General features: G+C 36.8%; 1 protein-coding gene across 1 annotated transcript in view; it reads left to right on the forward strand.

Annotated features, from left to right (window-relative positions):
• GFRAL (GDNF family receptor alpha like) overlaps positions 1–25,506 on the forward strand; it is a 66,528-nt gene that overhangs the window by 7,330 nt on the left and 33,692 nt on the right. The window contains exons 4-5 of the mRNA XM_055263905.1: positions 17,605–17,658; positions 19,040–19,370. Of these exons, the coding sequence (XP_055119880.1) occupies positions 17,605–17,658; positions 19,040–19,370 (385 nt within the window). The remainder of the gene's footprint in view (positions 1–17,604; positions 17,659–19,039; positions 19,371–25,506) is intronic.

A 25,506-nucleotide genomic window follows, 5' to 3' on the forward strand; every position in this document is an offset into this window, starting at 1 on the left:
TGAGTAGTATTTCATTGTGTGAGTATATCACAGATTGGTTATCCATTTATTATTGAAAGTAAATTGCATTATTTCCAGGTTTTCAGGGATTAAAAATAAGGCTGCTATAAATACTCACATACAAGATTCAGACAAACATAAGTTTTATTTCACTTATGAAATTGTGGGGTCACATGGTAAGTATATGCTTAATGTTACAAAAAGCTTCTAAACTGTAATCCAGATTTAATGTAACCATCAATGTATAAAATTTCCAGTTGCTTCACATTCCCAGCAACACATTTTTTTTTGCCATTCTAATATATATTTAGTGGTACCACATTGTGATTTTAATTTGCACTTAATCATAATGTTAAGCATATTTTTATGTGCTGTGTGCCATCTATCTATCTATCTTATTTGGTAAAGTATTTCTTCAAACTTTTGCCTATTTTTAAATTGGTGTTTGGTTATTGCATTGAGTTTTGAGAGCTGTTTCTGTAAGTTGAATAGACTTTTTTATCAGAATATGTGTTTTGTATTTTTTTAGTCTGTGTCATTTAAGAGTGTCTTAAAAAACAGAATTTAAAAAATTTTAGTGAAATTCAGTTTATCTTTTCTTTCATAGATCATACTTTTGATGTTGCATCTAATAAATATTTAATTCACATTAACAAAGATTTTCTCATAAGATCTAGAAATGATGTAGTTTTAGGTTTTATATTTAGGCCTGTGTTACATTATGAATTAATTTTTGTATCCAGTACAAGATATAAGTCAGATTTTCTTCCATGCAAATATCTAATTGTTCCACCCACATTTGTGGAAAATAATATTAATTTTACTTTTCTCAAAAGTCATTTGGCCATATGTTGGTGGCTCTATTTCTAGACTTCTGTTCCATTGAGTTAATTCTGTACTTTTGCAAATATTTTATAGTCTTACTATAGCTTCACAGAAAGTCTTGAAATCAAGTAGTATGATTCCTTTAACTGTTATTTTAAAAATAATTTTGGCTATTCTATTTCTTTGTCTTTATTTTATTTTATTTTAATTTTATTTTTGTTGTTGTTGCTGTAGTTGTTTTTGAAACAGGGCCTTGTTCTTGTTCTGCCACCCAGGCTGGAGCTTAGTGGCCCAGTCTTCACTCAGTGCAGCCTCTACCTCCTGGGTTCAAGTGATTCTCATGCCAAAGCCTCCCAAGTAGTTGGGATTACAGGCATGTGCCACCACACCAGCTAAGTTTTGTATTTTTAGTAGAAACGGGTTTTTGCCATGTTGGCCAGGCTGGTTTCCAACTCCTGGGCTCAATTGATCTGCCCGCCTCAGCTTCCAAAAGTGTGAGCCACTAGGCCGGATCACTTCTTTGTCTTTCCATAAACATTTTAGAATCAGCTTGTCAATGTCTGCAAAGAATCCCGCTGACATTTTGATGAACTTACCTTGAAATTATAAACCAATTTACTCTGTTGAGTGTTCAGATTTATTAACATGATATATTTCTTCATTTATTTATAACTTCATTGATTTAGTTCATCAGTATTTGATAGCTTTCAGTATATAGTCCTTGCACAACTTTTTAGACTTCTACAAACACACTTCAGTTTTTGGTGCTGTTACAAATGGTAATTTATTTTACATCTTAACTTTCTATTGATTATAATGATTATATAGAAATACAATTGATTTGTCTATATGGAACTTATAGCCTATGACTTGCTAAATGCAATTATTCTTTTTTTTTTTGTAGAATCTGCAGGAAATTCTACATAAGTAGTCTTGTCATCTATGATAGAGTTTCATTTTCCCCTTTCCAATCTGTAGTCTTTCATTTATTTTCCTTGCTTTATTACCCTAACTAGAGCTTTCAATATATTAAATAGAATTGTCAAAAGTGGACATCTTACCTTTTCACCTGTCTTAGGAGAAAGGCATTCAGTTTTGTACCATAAAGAGTGTGTGTGTGTGTGTGTGTGTGTGTGTTTTGCAGGTTCTCTTTATCAAGTGGAGGAAATTCCTTTATATTTTGGGTTTTCTTCATTTTTAAAATCATAAATGCATAAATGCTGAATTCTGCAAATACTTTTTTGCCTCTATTACTATTAATTACTTCAAACATTTATCTTTTCTTTTTGTTGGGAGTATTTCAATTTTTCTGGCTATTTTAAAATATACAGTAGATTAGTGTTAACTATAGTCTCCCTACTGTACTATCAAGTACTAGAAATTATTCCTTCTATGTTAATGTATATTTGTACCCGTTAACCAACTTCTCTCCATTTCTCCTCCCCCATGTCCTGCCAAGCTTGATCACATTTTTTCCTTTAGATTTTTATATGGCAAAATTCATTATTTGATTTTTGACTGTTGTTCCAGCCCTTCATTTCAAGGCTAAATTCTGTTCAATCATGGTGTATTATTCTGTTTGTATTTCTAGATTCAACTGCTAATATTTTGTTTAAAAAGCTATGTTCATAAAGCATATTGGCATGTTGATTTGTTTTCTTACAATGTCTTTGCCTGGTTTGGTATCTAAGTTATGCTGGCCTGTAAAATCAATTGGGAAGTATTTCCTCCTCTTCAGTATTCTGGAAAAGCACAAAAAGAATTGGTGCCATTCCTTCCTTACATCATCTGTTTCATTAACCGGTAAAGATATCTGGCCCATGCTTCATTAGAAAGGTTTGAAAATATAAATTCAATGTGTTAACTTGTTGTAAGACTATTCTTGTTATCTATTTCTTCATGAGTGAGCTTTGGTAGTTTATGTCTTCCGTTTGCTGAATTTATGCTGGATTTTTATCCTTAAAGTTTTCAGTTTACTGTTTCTTTTTGGTTTCTATCTCCCTACAAAATTGCTCCTAGTATTTCCTAATTGTCCATTTTAACGTCTGTAGCAGTTGCAGTGATGTCCTTTTTATGTTTACATATTGATAATTTGTATAATTTGTGTCCTTTCGATTTTACTATTCATTGTTTCTTTATGTGTATGTCTGATTTGATTTTAAGGTGTTCCCCATTTTCTTGCTTCCTAACATAAAACCTTGAACCACTGATTTGAGATTTTATTCTTTCCTCATATAAGCATTTAATACTATGAATTTCCTTCCAAGTACTGATTTAGCTATAGCCACACATTCTGATATGTAGTTTTAATTTATATTTATGTCAAAATATTTTCTCCTTTCCTTTGTGACTTCCTCTTTGTTATGATTTATTTTATTATTATTATTATTATATTTTGAGGCAGAGTCTCTCTCTGTCGCCCAGGCTGGAGTGCAGTGGAGTGATCTCGGCTCACTGCAACCTCCTTCTCCTGGGTTCAAGCTATTCCTCTGCCTCAGCTCCCTGAGTAGCTGGGATTACAGGTGCTTGCCACCACACCTGGCTGATTTTTGTATTTTTAGTAGAGACATGGTTTTGCCATGTTGTCCAGGCTGGTCTCGAACTCCTGACCTCAGGTGATCTGCCAGCATCGACCTTCCAAAGTGTTGGGATAACCGGCATGAGCCACCACGCCCAGCCAGAAGGTTATTTTATTTCCTAATATCTGAGATTTCTCAGATATCTTCATTATTGATTTCTAGTTTAATTTCAGTATCATCATATAACATATTTTGTATGAACTCGATTCTTAATTAAAATAATAATTTCCAAATATCACCTGTACAATGTGATACATGCTACACACATGATAAGGATACACACATACACACACACACACACAGACAAAGTACCAGAAGCCATAGAGTGAAAAATAATGGTAACTCAGAAGACTTCACAGAATTGTCAGACTTGGGTCTTTTAGGGTAAGTTGGTTTCATTAGGGAGGCAAAACAAAATGGATATTTTAAGCAGAAGAAATAGAATGAAGTGGGGAACATTTGGGGAGCAACAATTCTCTTGTTAAGCTGGATACTAGAATGGAAAAGTATTTGTTAACACTGGAAAGAAACCAGATATTTATGAAAAGGAGGAAAGCTGAACTTACATATCTTTCTAAAGAGATTAGATTTTAAACCATTGCTATGAGGAGCTATTACATATTTTAAATAGAGGAATGTATCATCAGTTTCTCAAAAGATATCACAGGCAGTAACGTAGAGAGGATGGAATGGGGGGCAGAGAAAGATGCAGGTCAAGAATATCAGTTAAAAAGCCATCAAAATAATTGGAGAGAGAGGTAATGCATGCCTGAACTAAGGCATTGGTCCTGAGAATTATAATAAAACATATACTTAAGGTATATTTATGAATAATAATCAATAGGAATTGGTGACCAGTTGGATATGAGGAGTTTAAAATGTATTAAGCATAATCTCCAGATGGCTGGCTTGGGACAAGGGGATTGCTGTACATTGAGCCAAGAAATGAAAAATTGTACAGGACTTGGGGACAAAAGTGATGAGTTGTATTCTGAAAATATTTCATCTGAGGCATGCTTTGGAATATTCGAGTTAGGAATGTTGGTATTGTTTTTCTAAATTTGCAATGATAAAAAATAGTCTAAAAATGTAAAGGAACATGTCTCATCAAGCTGGCATTGGGAAGCAGGGATCTTGAGGAGAGAAATCTAAAACAGAGATACAGAGGTTTATGAGTAGATAAAAAACATAAAGGAGAGTAAGACTGCCTGGGAAAAACACAAAGGGAGGAGAAAGATATTTTCAGAAGAATTTTATGATCTAGTTGAAGAAACCAAATAGAAGTTTTTTAAATACAGGAAAAGAAACTACAGAGAGTGGAATTTTTGAAGCCAATGAAAGAGAGGACATGAAGAAAATTGTCACAATTCTGAAAAGTCAAATAAGATAGGGCCTGATAATGGCGTTAATTTGCTACTTAGTAGATGTTACCAGTTTTAGATTAATTAGGCTGAAATGTTAGCATGCTGAAATGCTTATTAAAATATTTACTGAGTTTTTTCAAGATGGTAAGACATCTGAACTTAGTAGCCTTAATTGCCACTTTTAGCACATCAAATTTTGACAAAATATTGTATATCAACAGAACTATACATATTTAGAGCAGTTAAGTTGAAATCAGTTTACATACTAAAACTATTTTTTCCACAATAGAAATTTATTAAATACTGCTATGTGGAAATATTGATGATTCAGGCATACAAAAACCTTGCACTCAATGAGAGTTTCATATGGAGAAGACCTAAAGGAGAAGGCCTAAATATTCCCGATGGACTTAGTAAAGGACCTAACCTGGTTTTTCTGTTTACAGAAAGCATTCAGCTGATTTCTTATAATTCGTGAAAAAGAATTATAAAGAAAATGATAATTTAAATATGAGAAAGAACATGATAATTTAAATCTTGCCATTCCTTCTATGTCAACTGCAGCATCCTCCACAAACCTTCTAATCATCACTTCAACAAAATGGTTTTCTCTCTGTGCTTTGCATTCTCAAAATATTCTCCAGAGTACACAGACATGCACTTTTCTATTCTCAAGAAAATCAGTTTTGTTATTTCTTTTTAAAAATATGCTAAAGCACCCAGCATAATGCCTGACACTTAGCAAATGATTAGTAAATATATAATGTAAATATTTTTCATTAACTAAACATTGAGCATCAAAATCATGTTTCCATTCATAAAATATTTATGTGTAAACCCTGGAGGATATAAAGAGCATTTTCAAATGAAATGAGCAAACAAAAGTGTTTGGCGGTGGTTCCAAGATGGCCGAATAGGAACAGCTCCAGTCTACAGCTCCCAGCATGAGCAACGCAGAAGACAGGTGATTTCTGCATTTCCAACTGAGGTACTGGTTTCATCTCACTGGGGCTTGTTGGACAGCAGGGGCAGGACAGTGGGTGGAGCCCACCGAGCATGAGCTGAAGCAGGGTGAGGCATCGCCTCACCCGGGAAGTACAGGGGTCAGAGAATTCCCTTTCCTAGCCAAGGGAAGCAGTGATGGATGGCACCTGGAAGATTGGGTCACTCCCACTCTAATACTGCGCTTTTCCAACGGCCTTAGCAAATGGCACACCAGGAGATTATATCCCACACCTGGCTCAGAGGGTCCCAGGCCCACAGAGCCTCACTCATTGCTAGCACAGCAGTCTGAGATCAAACTGCAAGGTGGCAGCGAGACTGGGGGAGGGACGCCTGTCATTGCTGAGGCTTGAGTAGGTAGACAAAGCAGCTGGGAAACTCAAACTGGGTGGATCCCACTGCAGCTAAAGGAGGCCTGCCTGCCTGCCTCTGTAGACTCCACCTCTGGGGGCAGGGCATAGCTGAACAAAAAGCAGCAGAAACCTCTGCAGACTTAAATGTCCCCGTCTGACAGCTTTGAAGAGAGTAGTGGTTCTCCCAGCATGGAGTTTGAAATCTGAGAATGAACATACTGCCTCCTCAAGTGGGTCCCTGACCTCCAAGTAGCCTAACTGGGAGACACCCTCCAGTAGGGGCAGACTGACACCTCACGCAGCTGGGTACCCTTCTGAGATGAAGCTTCCAGAGGAACAATCAGACAGCAACATTTGCTGTTCAGCAATATTCACTGTTCTGCAGCCTCTGCTGCTGATACCCAGTCAAACAGGGTCTGGAGTGGACCTCCAGCAAACTCCAACAGACCTGCAGCTGAGAGTCCTGACTGTTAGAAGGAAAACTAACAAACAGAAAGGACATCCACATCAAAATCCCATCTGTAGGTCACCATCATCAAAGACCAAAGGTAGATAAAACCACAAAGATGGGGAAAAAACAGAGCAGAAAAGCTGAAAATTCTCAAAATCAGAGCACCTCTCCCCCTCCAAAGGAATGCAGCTCCTCACCGGCAATGGAACAAAGCTGGAAGGAGAATGACTTTGACGAGTTCAGAGAAGAAGCTTTCAGATGATCAAACTTCTCCGACCTAAAGGAGGAAGTTCGAACCCATCACAAAGAAGCTAAAAACCTTGAAAAAAGATTAGACAAATGGTTAACTAGAATAAAACAGTATAGAGAAGTCCTTAAGTGACCTGATGGAGCTGAAAACCATGGCACAAGAACTATGTGATGAATGCACAAGCTTCAGTAGCCGATTTGATCAACTGGAAGAAAGGGTATCAGTGATTGAAGATTAAACAAATGAAATGAAGTGAGGAGAGAAGTTTAGAGAAAAAAGAGTAAAAAGAAATGAACAAAGCCTCCAAGAAATATGGGACTATGTGAAAAGACCAAATTTACATCTGATTGGTGTACCTCAAAGTGATGGGGAGAATGGAACCAAGTTGGAAAAAACTCTGCAGGATATTATCCAGGAGAACTTCCCCAATCTAGCAAGGCAGGCCAACACTCAAATTCAGGAAATACAGAGAAGGCCACAAAGACACTCCTTGAGAAGAGCAACTCCAAGACACATAATTGTCAGATTCACCAAAGTTGAAATGAAGGAAAAAATGTTAAGGGCAGCCAGAGAGAAAGGTTGGGTTACCCACAAAGGGAAGCCCATCAGACTAACAGTGGATCTCTTGGCAGAAACTCTACAAGCCAGAAGAGAGTGGGGGCCAAGATTCAACATTCTTAAAGAAAAGAATGTTCAACCCAAAATTTCATATCCAGCCAAACTAAGCTTCATAAGTGAAGGAGAAATAAATCCTTTACAGAAAAGCAAATGCTGAGAGATTTTGTCACCACCAGGCCTGACCTACAAGAGCCCCTGAAGGAAGCAGTAAACATGGAAAGGGAAAACCAGTACCAGCCACTGCAAAAACATGCCAAATTGTAAAGATCATCGATGTTAAGAAGAAACCGCATCAACTAACGAGCAAAATAACCAGCTAACATCATAATGACAGGATCAAATTCACACATAACAATATTAACCTTAAATGTAAATGGGCTAAATGCTCCAATAAAAGACACAGGCTGGAAAATTGGATAAAGAGTCAAGACCCATCGGTGTACTGTATTCAGGAGACCCATCTCACCTGCGGAGACACACATAGGCTCAAAATAAAAGGATGGAGGAAGATCTACCAAGTAAATGGAAAACAAAAAAAGGCAGGGGTTGCAATCCTAGTCTCTGATAAAACAGACTTTAAACCAACAAAGATCAAAAGAGACAAAGAAGGCCATTACATAATGGTAAAGGGATCAATTCAACAAGAGGAGCTAACTATCCTAAATATATATGCACCCAATACAGGAGCACCCGGATTCATAAAGCAAGTCCTCATTGACCTACAAAGAGACTTAGACTCCCACACAATAATAATGGGAGACTTTAACACCCCACTGTCAACATTAGACAGATCAATGAGACAGAAAGTTAACAAGGATATCCAGGAATTGAACACAGGTCTGCACCAAGCAGACCTAATAGACATCTACAGAACTCTCCACTCCAAATCAAAAGAATATACATTCTTCTCTGCACCACACTGCACTTATTCCAAAATTGACCACATAGTTGGAAGTAAAGCACTCCTTGGCAAATGTAAAAGAACAGAAATTATAACAAACTGTCTCTCAGATCACAATGCAATCAAACTAGAACTCAGGATTAAGAAACTCACTCCAAACGACTTAACTACATGGAAACTGAACAACCTGCTCCTGAATGACTACGGGGTACATAATTAAATGAAGGCAGAAATAAAGATGTTCTTTGAAAACAATGAGAACAAAGGCACAACATACCAGAATCTCTGGGACACATTTAAAGCAGTGTGTAGAGGGAAATTTATAGCACTAAATGCCCACAAAAGAAAGCAGGAAAGATCCAAAATTGACACCCTAACATCACAATTAAAAGAAGCAAGAGCAAACACATTCAAAAGCTAGCAGATGGCAAGAAATAACTAAAATCAGAGGAGAACTGAAGGAAATAGAGACACAAAATCCCTTCAAAAAAATCAATGAATGCAGGAGCTGGTTTTTTGAAAAGATCAACAAAATTGACATACCACTGGCAAGTCTAATAAAGAAGAAAAGAGAGAAGAATCAAATAGACGCAATAAAAAATGATAAAGGGGATATCACCATTGATCCCACAGAAATACAAACTACCACCAGAGAATAAACACCTCTACAAAAATAAACCATAAAATCAAGGAGAAATGGATAAATTCCTGAATGCATACACTCTACCAAGACTAAACCAGGAAGAAGTTGAATCCCTGAATAGACCAATAACAAGCTCTGAAATTAAGGTAGTAATTAATAGCCTACCAACCAAAAAAAAAAAAAGTCCAGGACCAGATGGATTCACAGCTGAATTCTAGCAGAAATACAAAGAGGAGCTGGTACCATTCCTTCTGAAACTATTCCAATCAATATAAAAAGAGGGAATCCTCCTTAACTAATTTTATGAGGCCAGCATCATCCTGATACCAAAGCCTGGCAGAGACACAACAAAAAAAGAGAATTAGACCAATATCCCTGATGAACATTGATGCAAAAATCCTCAATAAGGTAGTGGCAAACCGAATCCAGCAGCACATCAAAAAGCTTATCCACCATGATCAAGTGGGCTTCATCCCTGGGATGCAAGGCTGGTTCAACATATGCAAATCAATAAACATAACCCAGAATATTAACAGAACCAAAGACAAAAACCACATGATTGGCCGGGCAAGGTGGCTCACGCCTGTAATCCCAGCACTTTGGGAGGCCGAGGCGGGCGGATCACGAGGTCAGGAGATCGAGACCATCCTGGCTAACACGGTGAAACCCCATCTCTACTAAAAATACAAAAAATTAGCCGGGCGAGGTGGCAGGCACCTGTAGTCCCAGCTACGTGGGAGGCTGAGGCAGGAGAATGGCGTGAACCCCGGGTGGCGGAGCCTGCAGTGAGCCGAGATCGCGCCACTGCACTCCAGCCTGGGTGACAGAGCGAGACTCCGTCTCAAAAAAAAAAAAAAAAAAAAAAAAAAAAAACCACATGATTATCTCAATAGATGCAGAAAAGGCTTTGACAAATTCAACAGCCCTTCATGCTAAAAACTCTGAATAAATTAGGTATTGATGGGACGTATCTCAAAATAATAAGAGCTATTTATGACAAACCGACAGCCATTATCATGCTGAATGGGCAACAACTGGAAGCATTCCCTTTGAAAACTGGCACAAGACAGGGATGCCCTCTCTCACCACTCCTATTCAACATAGTGTTGGAAGTTCTGGCCAGGGCAATCAAGCAGGAGAAAGAAATAAAGGGCATTCAATTAGGAAAAGAGGAAGTCAAATTGTCCCTATCTGCAGATGACATGATTGTATATTTAGAAAACCCCATTGTCTCAGCCCCAAATCTCCTTAAGCTGATAAGCAACTTCAGCAAAGTCTCAGGATACAAAATCAATGTCCAAAAATCACAAACATTCCTATGCACCAATAATAGACAAACAGAGCAAAATCATGAGTGAGCTCCCATTCCCAATTGTTTCAAAGAGAATAAAATACCTAGGAATCCAACTTACAAGGGATGTGAAGGACCTCTTCAAGGAGAACTACAAACCACTGCTCAGTGAAATAAAAGAGGATACAAACAAATGGAAGAGCAGTCCATGCTCATGGATAGAAAGAATCAATATCATGAAAATGGCCATACTGCCCCAGGTAATTTATAGATTCAATGCCATCCCCATCAAGCTACCAATGACTTTCTTCACAGAATTGGAAAAAAAGTACTTTAAAGTTCATATGGAACCAAAAAAGGGCCTGCATTGCCAAGACAATCCTAAGCCAAAGAACAAAGCTGGAGGCATCTCGCTACCTGACTTCAAACTATACTACAAGGCAATAGTAACCAAAACAGCATGGTACTGGTACCAAAACAGAGATATAGACCAATGGAACAGAATAGAGCCCTCAGAAATAATGCCACACATCTACAACTATCTGATCTTTGACAAACCTGACAAAAACAAGAAATGGGGGAAGGATTCCCTATTTAATAAATGGTGGTGGGAAAACTGGCTAGCCATATATAGAAAGCTGAAACTGGATCCCTTCCTTACACCTTATACAAAAATTAATTCAAGATGGATTAAAGACTTACATGTTAGACTTAAACCATAAAAACCCTAGAAGAAAACCTAGGCAATACCATTCAGGCCATAGGCATGGGCAAGGACTTCATGTCTAAAACACCAAAAGCAATGGCAACAAAAGCCAAAATTGACAAATGGGATGTAATTAAACTAAAGAGCCTCTGCACAGCAAAAGAAACTACCATCAGAGTGAACAGGCAACCTACAGAATGGGAGAAAATTTTTGCAATCTACCTATCTGACAAAGGGCTAATATCCAGAATCTACAAACAAACAAATTCACAAGAAAAAAACAACCACATCAAAAAGTGGGTGAAGGATATGAACAGACACTTCTCAAAAGAAGACATTTATGCAGCCAACAGACACATGAAAAAATGCTCATCATCACTGGCCATCAGAGAAATGCGAATCAAAACCACAATGACATACCATCTCACACCAGTTAGAATGATGATCATTAAAAAATCAGGAAACAACAGGTGCTGGAGAGGATGTGGAGAAATAGGAACACTTTTACACTGTTGGTGGGACTGTATACTAGTTCAACCATTGTGGAAGACAGTGTGGCAATTCCTCAAGGATCTGGAACTAGAAATACCATTTGACCCAGGCATCCCATTACAGGGTATATACCCAAAGGATTATAAATCATGCTGCTATAAAGACACATGCACAGGTATGTTTACTACAGCACTTTTCACAATAGCAAAGACTTGGAACCAACCCAAATGTCCAACAATGATAGACTGGATTAAGAAAATATGGAACATATATACCATGGAATACTATGCAGCCATAAAAAATGATGAGTTCATGTCCTTTGTAGGGACATGGATGAAGCTGGAAACCATCATTCTCAGCAAACTATCCCAAGGACAAAAAAACCAAACACCGCATGTTCTCACCCATAGGTGGGAATCGAACAATGAGAACACTTGGACAAAGGAAGGTTAACACCACACACTGGGGCCTGTCGTGGGGTGGTGGGAGAGGGGAGGGATAGCATTAGGAGATATACGTAATGTAAATGATGAGTTAATGGATGCAGCACACCAACATGGCACATGTACACATATGGAACAAACCTGCACGTTGTGCACATGTACCCTGGAACTTAAAGTATAATATTAAAAGAAAAAAAAAGTTGACCATATGTTGAGTCAAAGCAAATATCAACAAATTTTAAGACACTGAAATAATTAGAAATATGTCATTTTATCTCGGTGGAAATAACCTAGATATCAGTACAAAAAATAAACTAGAAAATCCCCCCCCAATAAAAAGAAAAAACCAAATAAGTGATAAAGAAAAATATCACTAAAAGAAATTGAACATTAACATTATGTGGTTCTATAACCTGTAATTTATCAGTGTTTTACATGTCAGTTTTTAAAAATGCAAGATCATTTGTTATAGCTCTCTTGAAATAATTTTAAATGGTTTTTGAAAGATAACAGATATTGGAATATTTATAAAAGTATATCTGTACACTTTTGAAACGTATTAAAAAGTCATAAGTAAATTAGTTTATTTAATTTTTAGTCAACCTTACTCTGTTTGTAGGAGAATCAGCCCTGTCCTCAGATTCGGCTTCACAAGACTGTAATAGCAGCAGCACATGTCTGTCAGGAATCTGAACATTTTACTTTGTTGGAAAAGAATATTAGGAAAATCTGTGAGAGAGAAACAGAACAATCAAAGACCCTTGATGAAGGCCAAATGTGTGCAGTATTAAGAAAAAGCCTGAAAGAAATTATTTTGTGGAATTGTTAATGCAGTGATTCCTCAAAAGCAGACTGCATTCAGATTTGGGAAAGTTTGAATAAATGTGTATACAGGATGCTCAAATGAATGAGGTTCCAGCCTTCTATGACGACTAAGATGGATTCAATCAGGATGTTGTTTCAGGTTGAGATTAACAAAGAAATGCATGGCGTCTTGGACCAGAGTGGTAACAGTGTGAGATGATATCAGACTCTGGATATATTTTGATACCAGTGGGTCAATAAAAGAGGAAATTAATGAGGTCCATGGACTAGTCTATGAGATACTTCAACATGTACTAGTATGAGAGAAGAGGAAGGAATCAGCAATGAGAAATAATAAGGATCTGCCAGAAAGAGTAAATTAGGAAAGTATTGCCTCCAGAAGCAGAATGAAGAGAGTTTCAAGGAAGAGTGAAAGTTCAAGAAGATCAAATGATTTGGTAGAGACATTCAGGGTCAGAAATCAGCTATTGCACTTGCCACTGTGGAGGTTATGAATGAGCTGGATAAGAACAGTATCTGTAGGCCGGGCGCGGTGGCTCAAGCCTGTAATCCCAGCACTTTGGGAGGCCGAGGCGGGTGGATCACGAGGTCAGGAGATCGAGACCATCCTGGCTAACACGGTGAAACCCCGTCTCTACTAAAAAATACAAAAAAATTAGCCGGGCGTGCTGGCGGGCGCCTGTGGTCCCAGCTACTCGGGAGGCTGAGGCAGGAGAATGGCGTGAACCCAGGAGGTGGAGGTTGCGGTGAGCCGAGATCGCGCCACCGCACTCCAGCCTGGGGGACAGAGAAAGACTCCGTCTCAAAAAAAAAAAAAAAAAAAAAAAAAAAAAAAAAAAAAAAAAAAAAAAAAAAAAAAAAAGAACAGTATCTGTGGCAGGGTAAGCACAATGGCAGGATGTGAGGTGGAGGTTGGAGAGTACATAAGGGGATAGAAATTGGAGCCAGAAAATACAGACAGCACTTTGAAAGACTGTTATAAAGAGGAGAGAAAATAGGGCAGTGCTTGGATAAATAACTGAGGTAAGAAGAGGGCTTTTTTTCCCTGTAAGATGGAAAAAATAAATTCCGTATGTGAATGGGAATGATTTAGATAGGGTGGTATAATTGATTATGCAGGGTTAAATGGTGAATAATATTCATTCGATATTTATTCAAATATGTTTATTGAATAATATTGAGTGGAAATACGAGATAATAAGATATAGTCCCTGGTCTCATGGATCTCACATGCCATTTTCCCAGCATTGTCTTCCAGCATAAACAGATTCCCAGTTGAAACTCTACTAACATATGAGTCAAGGTCATCTTATGAGAATGATGAAGGAAATGGTAGGATATGCAGCTTGATGTAAATGCATAATGTGTGGTGACATCTGAAATTGTACACATTAGAAGCAAAATTGGGGGTAATTTTTTTAATTTGTTGGGATGCTAGTTAAGATGATAGTGTGACTTTTCTGCGAGAAAACCAAACGGTATAAAGGAGCAGAAAAACCACTCAGTAAAATTTCATAGGATTGGAGTTTTATAGAGAATCACGAGAAAGTAAAAGAAGAAAGGACGAAATGACAATAACAAGAAACTGTTCCTTTATTTGAATGGGTGAGTGATTTAAGCTGGAAAGAGTCTATGAATCCAGGAGATGATGCTAAGATTGGGAATGAATAAAAAGATGAAAGTTCTGAAAGTATATATGCACTTGAAGTGATCAAGAATGTGAAGCTTTGGAAGCGAGTAAGGTAATTAATATTTGCAACTGAAAGAGAGAGAACTTCATGTCAATGTCGGGTCTAGAAATTGATCATTGGTGTGGCATAGTCGGAGTGTCAGTGAAGGTCATAAGAGCTATGGTTAAAGAATTGTGAATTAAGGGTGGAAGATGGTTTTTTCCCAAAAGACATAGAGATAACTTAGCACAATGACAAGATCTGAGGTAGAGGAGAATATTGAGACAGTACCTGAGTCAACGCTGAATATCAGGGCAAGACTTCGAGGTTAATATTTGACAAAAGAAAAGAGGGAGGCACAACCAGATAGCATAAAATTCAAAGAAGGAGAAATGTTTTATAAGGATGAATAATTAATATTTTGGAAGCTACAAAGCTGGAAAAGCAGATATAAACACATTCTGATGATATCGTGGTATGATCTATATGGGAAATGGGTGGGATTCACTAGCAAGAGCTACAGGGAAGTGAGGCTAGAGAAAAGCTAGGCTTCCCCGATACTACACTCTTCTGTTTTTCTTCTTGCTTCCATGGGTGATTCTTCTGTCTCCTTTGAGCATCTTCTTTTGCTTTTGCTTTAAAAGTTGCTGCATACTCTCTAAAAAAGAAATCTCTGTTGCATTTAATTCAACTAGTCATTTTATAGAAACATGTTTGTCTACTAGTTTATTGTAAGCATATTTCTTATCAGATTATAAAATATAAATCGAAATATTTACATATACAAGAGTTTAGTTTCTGATACTATCAATGTCAAGAAAAAGAAGATATATGGAAGTACTTCTGATTCTAATATTAGATATTAGATCAGATTTTAGGGATTGTTGGATATTTTCTGATGAATTGTATAGGATTTTATAACTCACATGTAGGTCTTGTTGGTGAATAATTTTATTCGTTTCCAAAACATATTGACCTTCAACTCCTCTTTCAGTAAAAGCCACTGTTTAAAATATCCTCTGGGAAAAAATGTATGAGTGTGTGTGTGAGTATGTGTGTGTGTGTGTAAATGCTAGTTTTATATTTAATGTGTAAATGTTAATTTCATACAAAATTAGCATTTAATGTATAAGTATTAAAATGTAATACCTTCTATGAAGCACTTTATTTTCAGACACTAAAAATAACTGTTTTGTTGTGTTGGTAACAAGTACTCATATAGTAAGTAAATTAGACTGCTCTGGCTACCATAACGAAATACTACAGGCTGGGTGGCTTAAAAAGCAAAAATTGTATTTTTCCCCAGTTCTGGATTATGAAAAATCTCAGATAAAGGTCCCCAGAATCTGTTCCTGGCCAGGACTCCTCTTTTACTAGCTTGTAGATAGCCAGCCACCTTTTCCCTGTGTTCTCAGGACCTTTCCTCAGTGAGTGCTCCAGGAGAGAGAGACAGCTAGCTCCCTGAAGTCTTCTGATATGGACAGTAATCCTATTCGATCAGGGCCCCACTCTTATGACCTCTTTTAACCTAAAGACACCATCACCCCACAACTGCACAGGGAGATTATGGCTCCAACTTAAAGGGTAATGGGAAAAACATTCAGTCAATAACAGTGAGTGAAGCTGCTATTTAGGTCTACACAGTAGTTTCTTGAATATATTTTAGTCAGTGGCACAGCCTTACCAATCAGACCCAATGCAGGGGTATTAATCCATAAAAGAATGTCTAGCCTAGACTTTTGTACCTGTTACAAAAGCTATATGACTCCCTGGGATCTGTTGGGATTTTATTAGATAAGGAATAGTAGCACAGAAGTTGGAACCTCCAGATTTTCCTCAGAGAGGCGGGATAATGGGTGGGATCAAGAAGAAAGAATGGTTCTCAAGCTGAGACTTGATCAATGAAAAAGACGAAAAACAATGCATAATGAGAATAGCTTTGACAATATAAGGAGTCTGGAAGGCCATGACACACCTGTGGGTAGAAGTAAGTTTCCTGTGATAGTACCATCTTACCTGTGCACTAGACTAGAGGGCAGGAAATACGAACAAACAGCTCAGATTAGGACATACTGAATCATGAAGGGACATTTATGCCATAACAAAAGTTAATATCTTAATATCCAATGAAAGAATAATAGGCCGGGCGCGGTGGCTCACGCTTGTAATCCCAGCACTTTGGGAGGCCGAGGCGGGCGGATCACGAGGTCAGGAGATCGAGACCACGGTGAAACCCCGTCTCTACTAAAAATACAAAAAATTAGCCGGGCGTGGTGGCACGCGCCTGTAGTCCCAGCTACTCGGAGAGGCTGAGGCAGGAGAATGGCGTGAACCCGGGAGGCGGAGCTTGCGGTGAGCCGAGATCGCGCCACTGCACTCCAGCCTGGGCGACAGAGCGAGACTCCGTCTCAAAAAAAAAAAAAAAAAAAAAAAAAAAAAAAAAAAAAAAGAATAATAATTTTCATTTCAAAATGAAAATCTTATCATCTGATTCCCCTGCCACTTTATGGATACATTAGTGCTCCTTAGAGTTTCTTTTGGCTTTGTTTTATATGTCTGTATTTCCTTCTGGGCTGTGGGATGCTCGATGACAGGGACAGCAGATTTGCATCCTCAGTTTGTCACCTGGTACATAGTAGGGAACCAACCAATGTTCCTTTAAAGATTTTGGAATTAGATGAAAACCGAGTTCATTTTCATTGATGAGTTTTTTCAATACTATAATTATAATTTCTAAGAACTCTTGGAGGATAAGATAATCAGAGGTCAAACTGGTTTTAAAATTGCATTTCAAACTAATGAAGACCCTTCTGAGAAGAGTTTTTATGCTGGGTGGGGTGAGAGGCAGTGTTCAGAAAATATTCCTTCTGTTTTTTTTTTCCCCCAGTCAGCGTCCAGTGTTTGTTTACTCTGTGCACAGTCTAATCACTAGCATTTATTTAAGTCTTCAAGTAACTAAATCCTCAGAGCAGGGCTGTTTAGCTCACTTGAATGATATTTCAGAGGCTTGTTTTCTTCATCTATACCACATTAATTTTGAATATCAAGGGCTAAATACATGTTACATAACCTTGTATGTACTTTTGCTTAAATATATGTGGACTTTACTCATTTATAAATGTGGCCCATGTTTTCCTAGGAAATTCAGAAAATTGTTCAATAATGAAATAGTTTCTTTGTTTTCCTTCTAGATAAGGTGAAAGAGGATAAATTCAAATGGAATCTAACTACACGTTCCCATCATGGTAATGTTTATAAGTTATTATTTTGATCTGCATTGCAAATACCTGATAATATAATTTAAAATGCAGTTACCAGGCTTCTTTTTTTTTTTTTTTTTGGAGACGGAGTCTCGCTCTGTCGCTCAGGCTGGAGTGCAGTGGCGTGATCTCGGCTCACTGCAAGCTCCGCCCCCCGGGTTCATGCCATTCTCCTGCCTCAGCCTCCCGAGTAGCTGGGACTACAGGCGCCCGCCACCACGCCCGGCTAATTTTTTGTATTTTTTTTAGTAGAGACGGGGTTTCACCGTGGTCTCGATCTCTTGACCTCGTGATCCACCTGCCTCGGCCTCCCACCAGGCTTCTTAAAGATAAGCCAGTACAAAATAAATCATGTGGTTTAACAGTTCTAATAAAATGCAACAAAATCATTTCATTTCTTTTACTAATGATGCATCAAATCAATTGCTTTGCCCATCCATTATCAATTTATACATGCACTAAGAAATGCTTAATAATTGAAACCAAATACTAGGTTGGGCGCAGTGGCTCACAACTGTAGTCCCAGCACTGTGGGAGGCTGAGGTAGGTGGATCGTTTGAGCCCAGGAGTTTGAGACCAGCCTGGACAACATGGCAAAACCCTGTCTCTACGAAAACAAAACAAAACGAAAACAAAACAAAACAAAAACAAAATTCAAAACTTAGCGGGGCATGGAGGCATGTGCCTGTGATCCCAGCTCATTGGGAGGCTGAGGCAGGAGGATTGCTTGAGCCCAGGAGATGGCGGCTGCAGTCAGCTGGGATCATGCCACTGTACAACAAGGCCCTGTCTCAAAAATCAGACAAACAAACAAAAACCCAGATAGTAGATATTGATTACATTTAATGGGTATTTGTGATCATATAAGTTATTTGGCACCAACTGTTTTTGTGTACACTTGTGTATCTGTAGGAGTATAAACATTTATATATGCTAGAATAACTATGTGGAGCCTTTATTCAAGATTCCCCTCACAAAAACGTGCAGCAGAACAAGAATCATTTTGCCTTGAGCCAATGAGCTAACCATAAGCTATATAGTTCAAATGCAATTTCTGAAGATTTATCGTTTATATTTGAAAACCTTGGACTGGGAGATTTTTCCTTCAGCTCAGTTTTGGCCCTGCATACTTCTCATCACTCTAGATCACAATGTGTATCCTGTATAGATGAAAGATGATTCCAGTAAGTCTACGATTTAGGTCTCAGTAAATTCATCCTTACTCTAAAAGATATAATGTTTGCCAAAAATAGGACATTGGTACATCATTGTATTTTGCTCATAGACTTCTCACAGTGTTTTACAGATTCTGTATGTACAGCTTTGTGTTTACTTTTCCACGATCTGGGCATATCATTTCTTTCAGGATTCAAAGGGATGTGGTCCTGTTTGGAAGTGGCAGAGGCATGTGTAGGGGATGTGGTCTGTAATGCACAGTTGGCCTCTTACCTTAAAGCTTGCTCAGCAAATGGAAATCCGTGTGATGTGAAACACTGCCAAGCAGCCATACGGTTCTTCTATCAAAATATACCTTTTAACATTGCCCAGATGTTGGCTTTTTGTGACTGTGCTCAATCTGATATACCTTGTCAGCAGTCCAAAGAAGCTCTTCACAGCAAGCCATGTGCAGTGAACATGGTTCCTCCCCCTACTTGCCTCAATGTAATTCGCAGCTGCCAAAATGATGAATTATGCAGGTGGGTAAAAACACTCATACCTTACTTTCTTATTTCGGCACCTGATTCGTTATAGTCCAGTCGTAACTAACACTTGATCTCATTACATTAGCTAGAGTTCCCACCATCATCCAACATGGTGTAAATAAAGCCAGACAATTAATATTTTTTTGAATCTGTGGTACATGTGCAGTATCATCTTTGAAATTCAAATGCAGAATAGATTTTTGAAATAAAAAATCAGCATGTCAAAATATGGTAGCCATGAAATAATATTATAAAAATTATGTGTTCAAGTTAGACTAATGAATTGGTTAACAGACCTGACATATATCCGCTTTTCAATTTGTTTTTTTGTTTGTTTAATTATATAAGGCTGTTAGGAATTTATTATTTTGGCAAGGAGACTCTACAAACTTGGAAATAAATTCTTTCTGTCTTAGGCTGGAGATCAGGAAGAAGAAGGTAGCATAAATACTCATATGAGTGGTGCAAAGTCAGAGATAACCAGGTCCACACACATTTGTGTCTTTTCACAATGTCAGGCTTTAATACTGTTCAATCACAAAAGCCACAAGCTACGTGGAGTTCCCAAGGAGGCAGTTCTCAGTACTTCTCATTCACTTTGTTTTCAGAGCCATGGGTATAGGGGCTCAAGCCACTCCACAAATCAGTCAATATTGCAAACCACACATAATAGTATACTTAATCAATATATAAGCGTTATAGGTTAAACAGTCCACAACAAAGTAACATTTAACATTAAGAGAAAAGGGATAGAGAAAAGGGCTAACAAACAAGTCCAGGAAGAGTGACAAAAACAAAGATTCTATGGGTCTTATCTGGGCTGTCCATCGATCTTGCAAGGAAGAGTCTGATGTGGGGAGAATTGTTGGCAGCAGATGCTGGGTGCTTATCATGAGCGAGAGCAAGGCGGTGTCAGTCAGGCAAGATGGCCATTTTGAGCTGCTAAAGTCCTACTCTCTTTATGGCCACAGAGTCCTCTTGAGAGGACTGATAGTGGAAGAGTATGCTTGTTTATGTCCTTATCTGGTTGGATGCAGTCTTGTTTATTTAGCAAAATATTTTGTCCCTGTTGGAAAAGCACCCTATGAAATCTAAGATGGAGTCTTTTTTGGAGTTATTTATGTCAAGGGTGCTCTATACAAGTAGGATTTGGACATCCCTAGCACACATGTATGCCATGACCATAGAAATGTATTCATTCTCCTCTTTCCAACCTCACACCTGTAATTCTTGGGGGAGTAATGTTAGTCATTTATTTATTAATTCAAAACAAGTTTATCAAGCACCTACTACTACTATAGGCAATGGTGAATAAGGGAAACAAATGCCTGTGGATCTTATAGTCCAGAGAGAAGACAGATATTAAATTAAAAATGTATGTGTTGTTTTAAGGCAAACAACACTAGGCAAACAGTAGATACTGAGCGAGGAGATACTAAGCAAACTGACCAGCCAGTGCTTAGGAAAACATGTATATGGCATTTTAGAAAAGCAGTGAGGGTAGAGTGTGCAAAGAGGAGAGAAATAGGGGCAAGATGAGAGATTTAATTGAGTGGGTGTGAACCGACCTATATCATAATTTTCATATTTTTAAGATCAAGCCTTTAAGGTCAATAACAAAGACATTTGTCATAATTTAAGTTCCAACACTTGTTTTTTGTTGTTTTGTTGTTGTACATAAAATAATGATATCTTCTGAAATCAATGAAATATGAAATCAATGAAATATCAAACACATTTGATTACACTACTTTTCTCACATCAAATAAACTAAAACTATTACTATTCTGCCTTTCTATCATATTCTTACCTCAACAATGAAACCTAATAATATTTTAACCAGCCAGGGCCAGGGGACACCATTGTTTCAATAGCAATCACTATAAAAATATCAGATTTATCCACAGGTAGGTACCCAGCTTTGTGTGATTCCAGTGCCAGGGCTTTAGAGGTGCTATCTAATTATCTGGAAGCCATTAGCATTCAACCTTCAAAGCATGGTATTTCTGAGCATCCACATCGAAGAAAATATTTTAATAGCAAGTGATGGCTCTGCTGCTGCAGTCCTTGATAATTCCTGTGATAGACTCTGAAGCACACACTCTTACACTAACCTCCCCTTGGTATCAACACCTTCTCAGATGGACTGGCAGAGTTGATGATTTTCCTCAACAAGGACCCCCAGATTTAACCACCTTTTCAAAATGTTTGGTGTGGGGTCTGGAGTGGGATAAGCACTCCAAAAACGTCATCTCCCTTCCTCTCACTTTTGAATATTGTACACTTAATTTTTATATTGTAATGTACATATATGTATTTCTTCTCATGTAATTTCTTTCTTAGATTAGTTCAAGTGTAAGGACTGTATGTCTTCAATTTCCTTTCACTATGTGCAAATAGTCCCTTAATGAGTACTTCATAGCGGTGATGGAAATGTTATATAATATTAGTAGTCAATGTGAAAAGACAAATCCTATCATTTTCCTGAGCACATTTTGCCTTAGGGAGATTTCCAGAGTTTATATTAAATTATTGTTAATGTAATTCAGATGAAAAACAAATCTCCAAGTGGAAAACCACTTCTTCAATGAGAATATTAAGCCCCTTATGATACTTATCTTTTTTGCAGAAGAGCCTGTACATAGGCAAAACAGGGCACTTCAGTTTTAAAATACAACTTCTGTCCCTGTTCCAAATTTTTCAATTCACGATGGGCTTTGAAATTCCTTTATTTATTAACAGCCAAAGAGGACAATTTAAGGGCCATTTCTCAATTACCTTTCTCTAGTACAGATACCCTCTGGGAGGTGAGACTATGTCTTGCCAATTTCACAAAAGTCTGGGTATTTACAGAAAATTATAATACATTATATTTTTATATATTAACTTAAAAAAGTAATGACAAGGTATTTGCTTAGAAAATATTCTAAATACTTTTAAATATGTATGTATTCTTTATTCAACTGACTTAAAACAGATGACATCATATTATATACTTCTCTATACATTATTTTTGTTATTTTTCCCTAAATGTGGATTAAAGATCTTTCCATAATTGCGTACAAGAAAATTCACACATCACGGTCTGTTAGGGAGTCGGGGTGGGGAGGGGAGGGAACTTAGAGGATGGGTCAATAGGTGCAGCAAACAACCATGGCTCATGCATACCTATGAAATAAACCTGCACGTTCTGCACATCTATCTTATTTTTCTTAGAAGAAATTAAAAAAGGAAAATTCTCAAATGTTTGAATGGCTATAGAGTATGCCGTTGCATGGATGTAGTTTAATTAATTTGCTTAGTCTTTTTTGGACATTTAGACATATTCCAATTATTTTATTTGTAGCTATTGTAAATGGAACTACTCTGAAGATTTGTTTTTCAGATTGTTTGCTGTTAGCATATAGAAATACTACTTATTTTTGTATGTTAATTTTATATCTTGCAACTTTACTGAATTTGTTGATCAGTTCTAAGAGTTCTTTGGTGAAGTCTTTGGGTCTTTTCAAATATAAAATTATGTAATCTGCAAACAAGTGTTTGTATCTTTCTAATTTGGATGGCCCCCCCTTTTTTTTCCTTCTCTTGTCTAATTGCTGGGCTAGGACTTCCAGCACTATGTTGAATAACAGTGATGAAAGTAGGCATCCTTGTCTCATTACAGATCATAGAGGAAAAGCTTTTAGTTTTTCCCCATTCTATATGATACTAGCTATTGGTCTGGTCTGTCATATATGGCATTTATTCTGTTGAGGTATATTCCTTCTATATCCTGGTTTTGAGGCTTTTATCTTGAAGGAATGTAGTGAACTTTAGCAAATGCTTTTTCAGCATCAGTTGAAAGGATCATGTTTTATGTCCTTCATTTTGTTGATATGATATATCAAACTGATTGATTTGCATATATTGAACCATCCTTGCATCACTAGGATAAATCCCACGTGGTCATGATGAAAAATCTTAATGTGTTGTTGAATTTGGTTTGCTAGGATTTTGTTGAGGATTTTTGCATTAATGTTCAGGAAAATTGGCCTGTAGTTTACTTTCCTTGATATGTCTTGTCTGGTTTTGGTATTAGGGTGATACTGGCCTCAAAGAATGAGTTTGGAAGTATTCCCTCCTCTGTTGTTGGAAATATTTTTAGTAGAATTGGTATTAGTTCTTCTCTAAGTGTTTGGTAAAATTTGGCATCATATCCTAGGTTTTCCCTTGCTGGGAGACTTTCTATTATAGCTTCGATCTCATTACTTGTTATTGGTCTGTTCAGGATTTGGATTTCTTTGTGGTTCAATCTTGGTAGGTTATATGTGTCTACAAATTTATTCACTTATCCATTTTTAGATTTTCTGATGTATTGGCATATATTTTCTCATAGTAGTCTCCAATGATCCTTTGAATTTCTGTGGCATCATTTGTAATGTTTCCTTTTTAATCTCTGATTTCATTTATTTGGGTCTTCTGTCTCTATTTATTAGCCTAGCTGATGGTTTGGAGATTTTATCTTTCCAAAAGACCAACTTTTCATTTTGTTACTCTTTTGAATTGTTTTTTGTTTCACTTTCATTTATTTCTGCTCTGATATTTATTCATATTTATTTTCTACTATTAATTTTGGGTTCAGTTTGCTCTTGCTTTTCTAGTTCTTTAAGATGTATTGCTAAGTTGTTTATCTGAAGTTTTTCTACTTTTTTGATGTAGGTGCTTATTTCTATAAACTTTTCTCTTAATACTGCTTTTGCCATATCCTATAGGTTTTGGTATGTTGTTCTTTCATTTTCCTTGTTTTAATACACTTCTAAATTTTATTCTTAATTTCTTTATTTGCACACTGGATAATCAGGAGCATATTGTTTAATTTCCATGTATTTGTATAGTTTTCAAAGTTCCTCTTGTTATTGATTTTCTAGTTTTATTCCATTATCATCAGAGAAAATACTTGATATGATTTCAATTTTTTGAAAATTTTAAGACTTGCTTTTTAGCTAACATATGGGTTATCACTGACAACAATCTGCGTGCTGAGGAGAATAATGTGTATTCTTCAGCTATTGTATGAAATGTCCTGTAAATATCTATTAGGTACATTTTATCTATAGTGCAGATTAAGACTGATGTTTCTTTGTTAATTTTCCGTCTGAATGATCTGTCCAATGCTGAAAGTGAGATGTTGAAGTCTCTCTCTTTAGGTCTAATACTATTTGCTTTACATGTCTAGGTAGTGCAGTGTTGGGTGCATATATATTTACAATTGCTATATCCTCTTGCTGAGTTGAATCTATTATCATTATATAATCACCTTCTTTATCTCTTTTTATAGTTTTTTTCTTGAAATCTATTTTGTCTAATAAAAGTACAGCTACTCCTGCTTCTTTTTTTTGGTTCCGTTGGCATAGAATATCTTTTTCCATCCCTTTATTTTTCAATCTATGTGTTTCTTTATAGATGATGTATGTTTCTTAGAGGTAATAGATCATTGGCTCTTTTGGTTTTTAATCCATTTAATCCATTCAGCCATACTATGTCTTTTAATTGGAGACTTTAGTCCATTTACATTTCAAATAATTTTGGAATCCAGTGTACCAAAGTAGTATTTTATTTTTAATTAAATATTCTTTCGTTCATCATTCTGGCAAAATTTCATGGCTTTTTTCCTGAGTGAAAATTTATCTACTTATATATAAGTAGATAAACCATGCAATTTAAACTTAGTAAAACACATATTTAAAATGAATAAATAGCATGTAGGTACAGATCTATTCTCTATCTGAATGACAATCAATACTTCCAAAACTTAAATTTAGAAGATATCTTATATGTAACCATTAACTGCATTGAAGGAATATGTTTGTTCTTCTGGCCTAATAATTATATGTTCAGAAAATTTGTAGTACTTCCTTTATTATAAATTTAATATACATGAATTAATCTTCAATCTTCACTATTATATTTAAAAGCTTATCCTTTAAGACGACTTACATATTTAATTATTAAAAACAATGTGACTTTGGTTTTTTAACATAGCAGCATCCATGTGGACAAATAACCTCATGAAAATGTCATGTACTTATAGGGCTTTCATACATGTTTGATGTCAACCTATTCAAGAAAGAGTAAAAGGCAATTTTAGGGG

This window comes from Symphalangus syndactylus, chromosome 23, assembly GCF_028878055.3.
Source record: "Symphalangus syndactylus isolate Jambi chromosome 23, NHGRI_mSymSyn1-v2.1_pri, whole genome shotgun sequence".
NCBI classification, from domain to species: Eukaryota; Metazoa; Chordata; class Mammalia; order Primates; family Hylobatidae; genus Symphalangus; species Symphalangus syndactylus.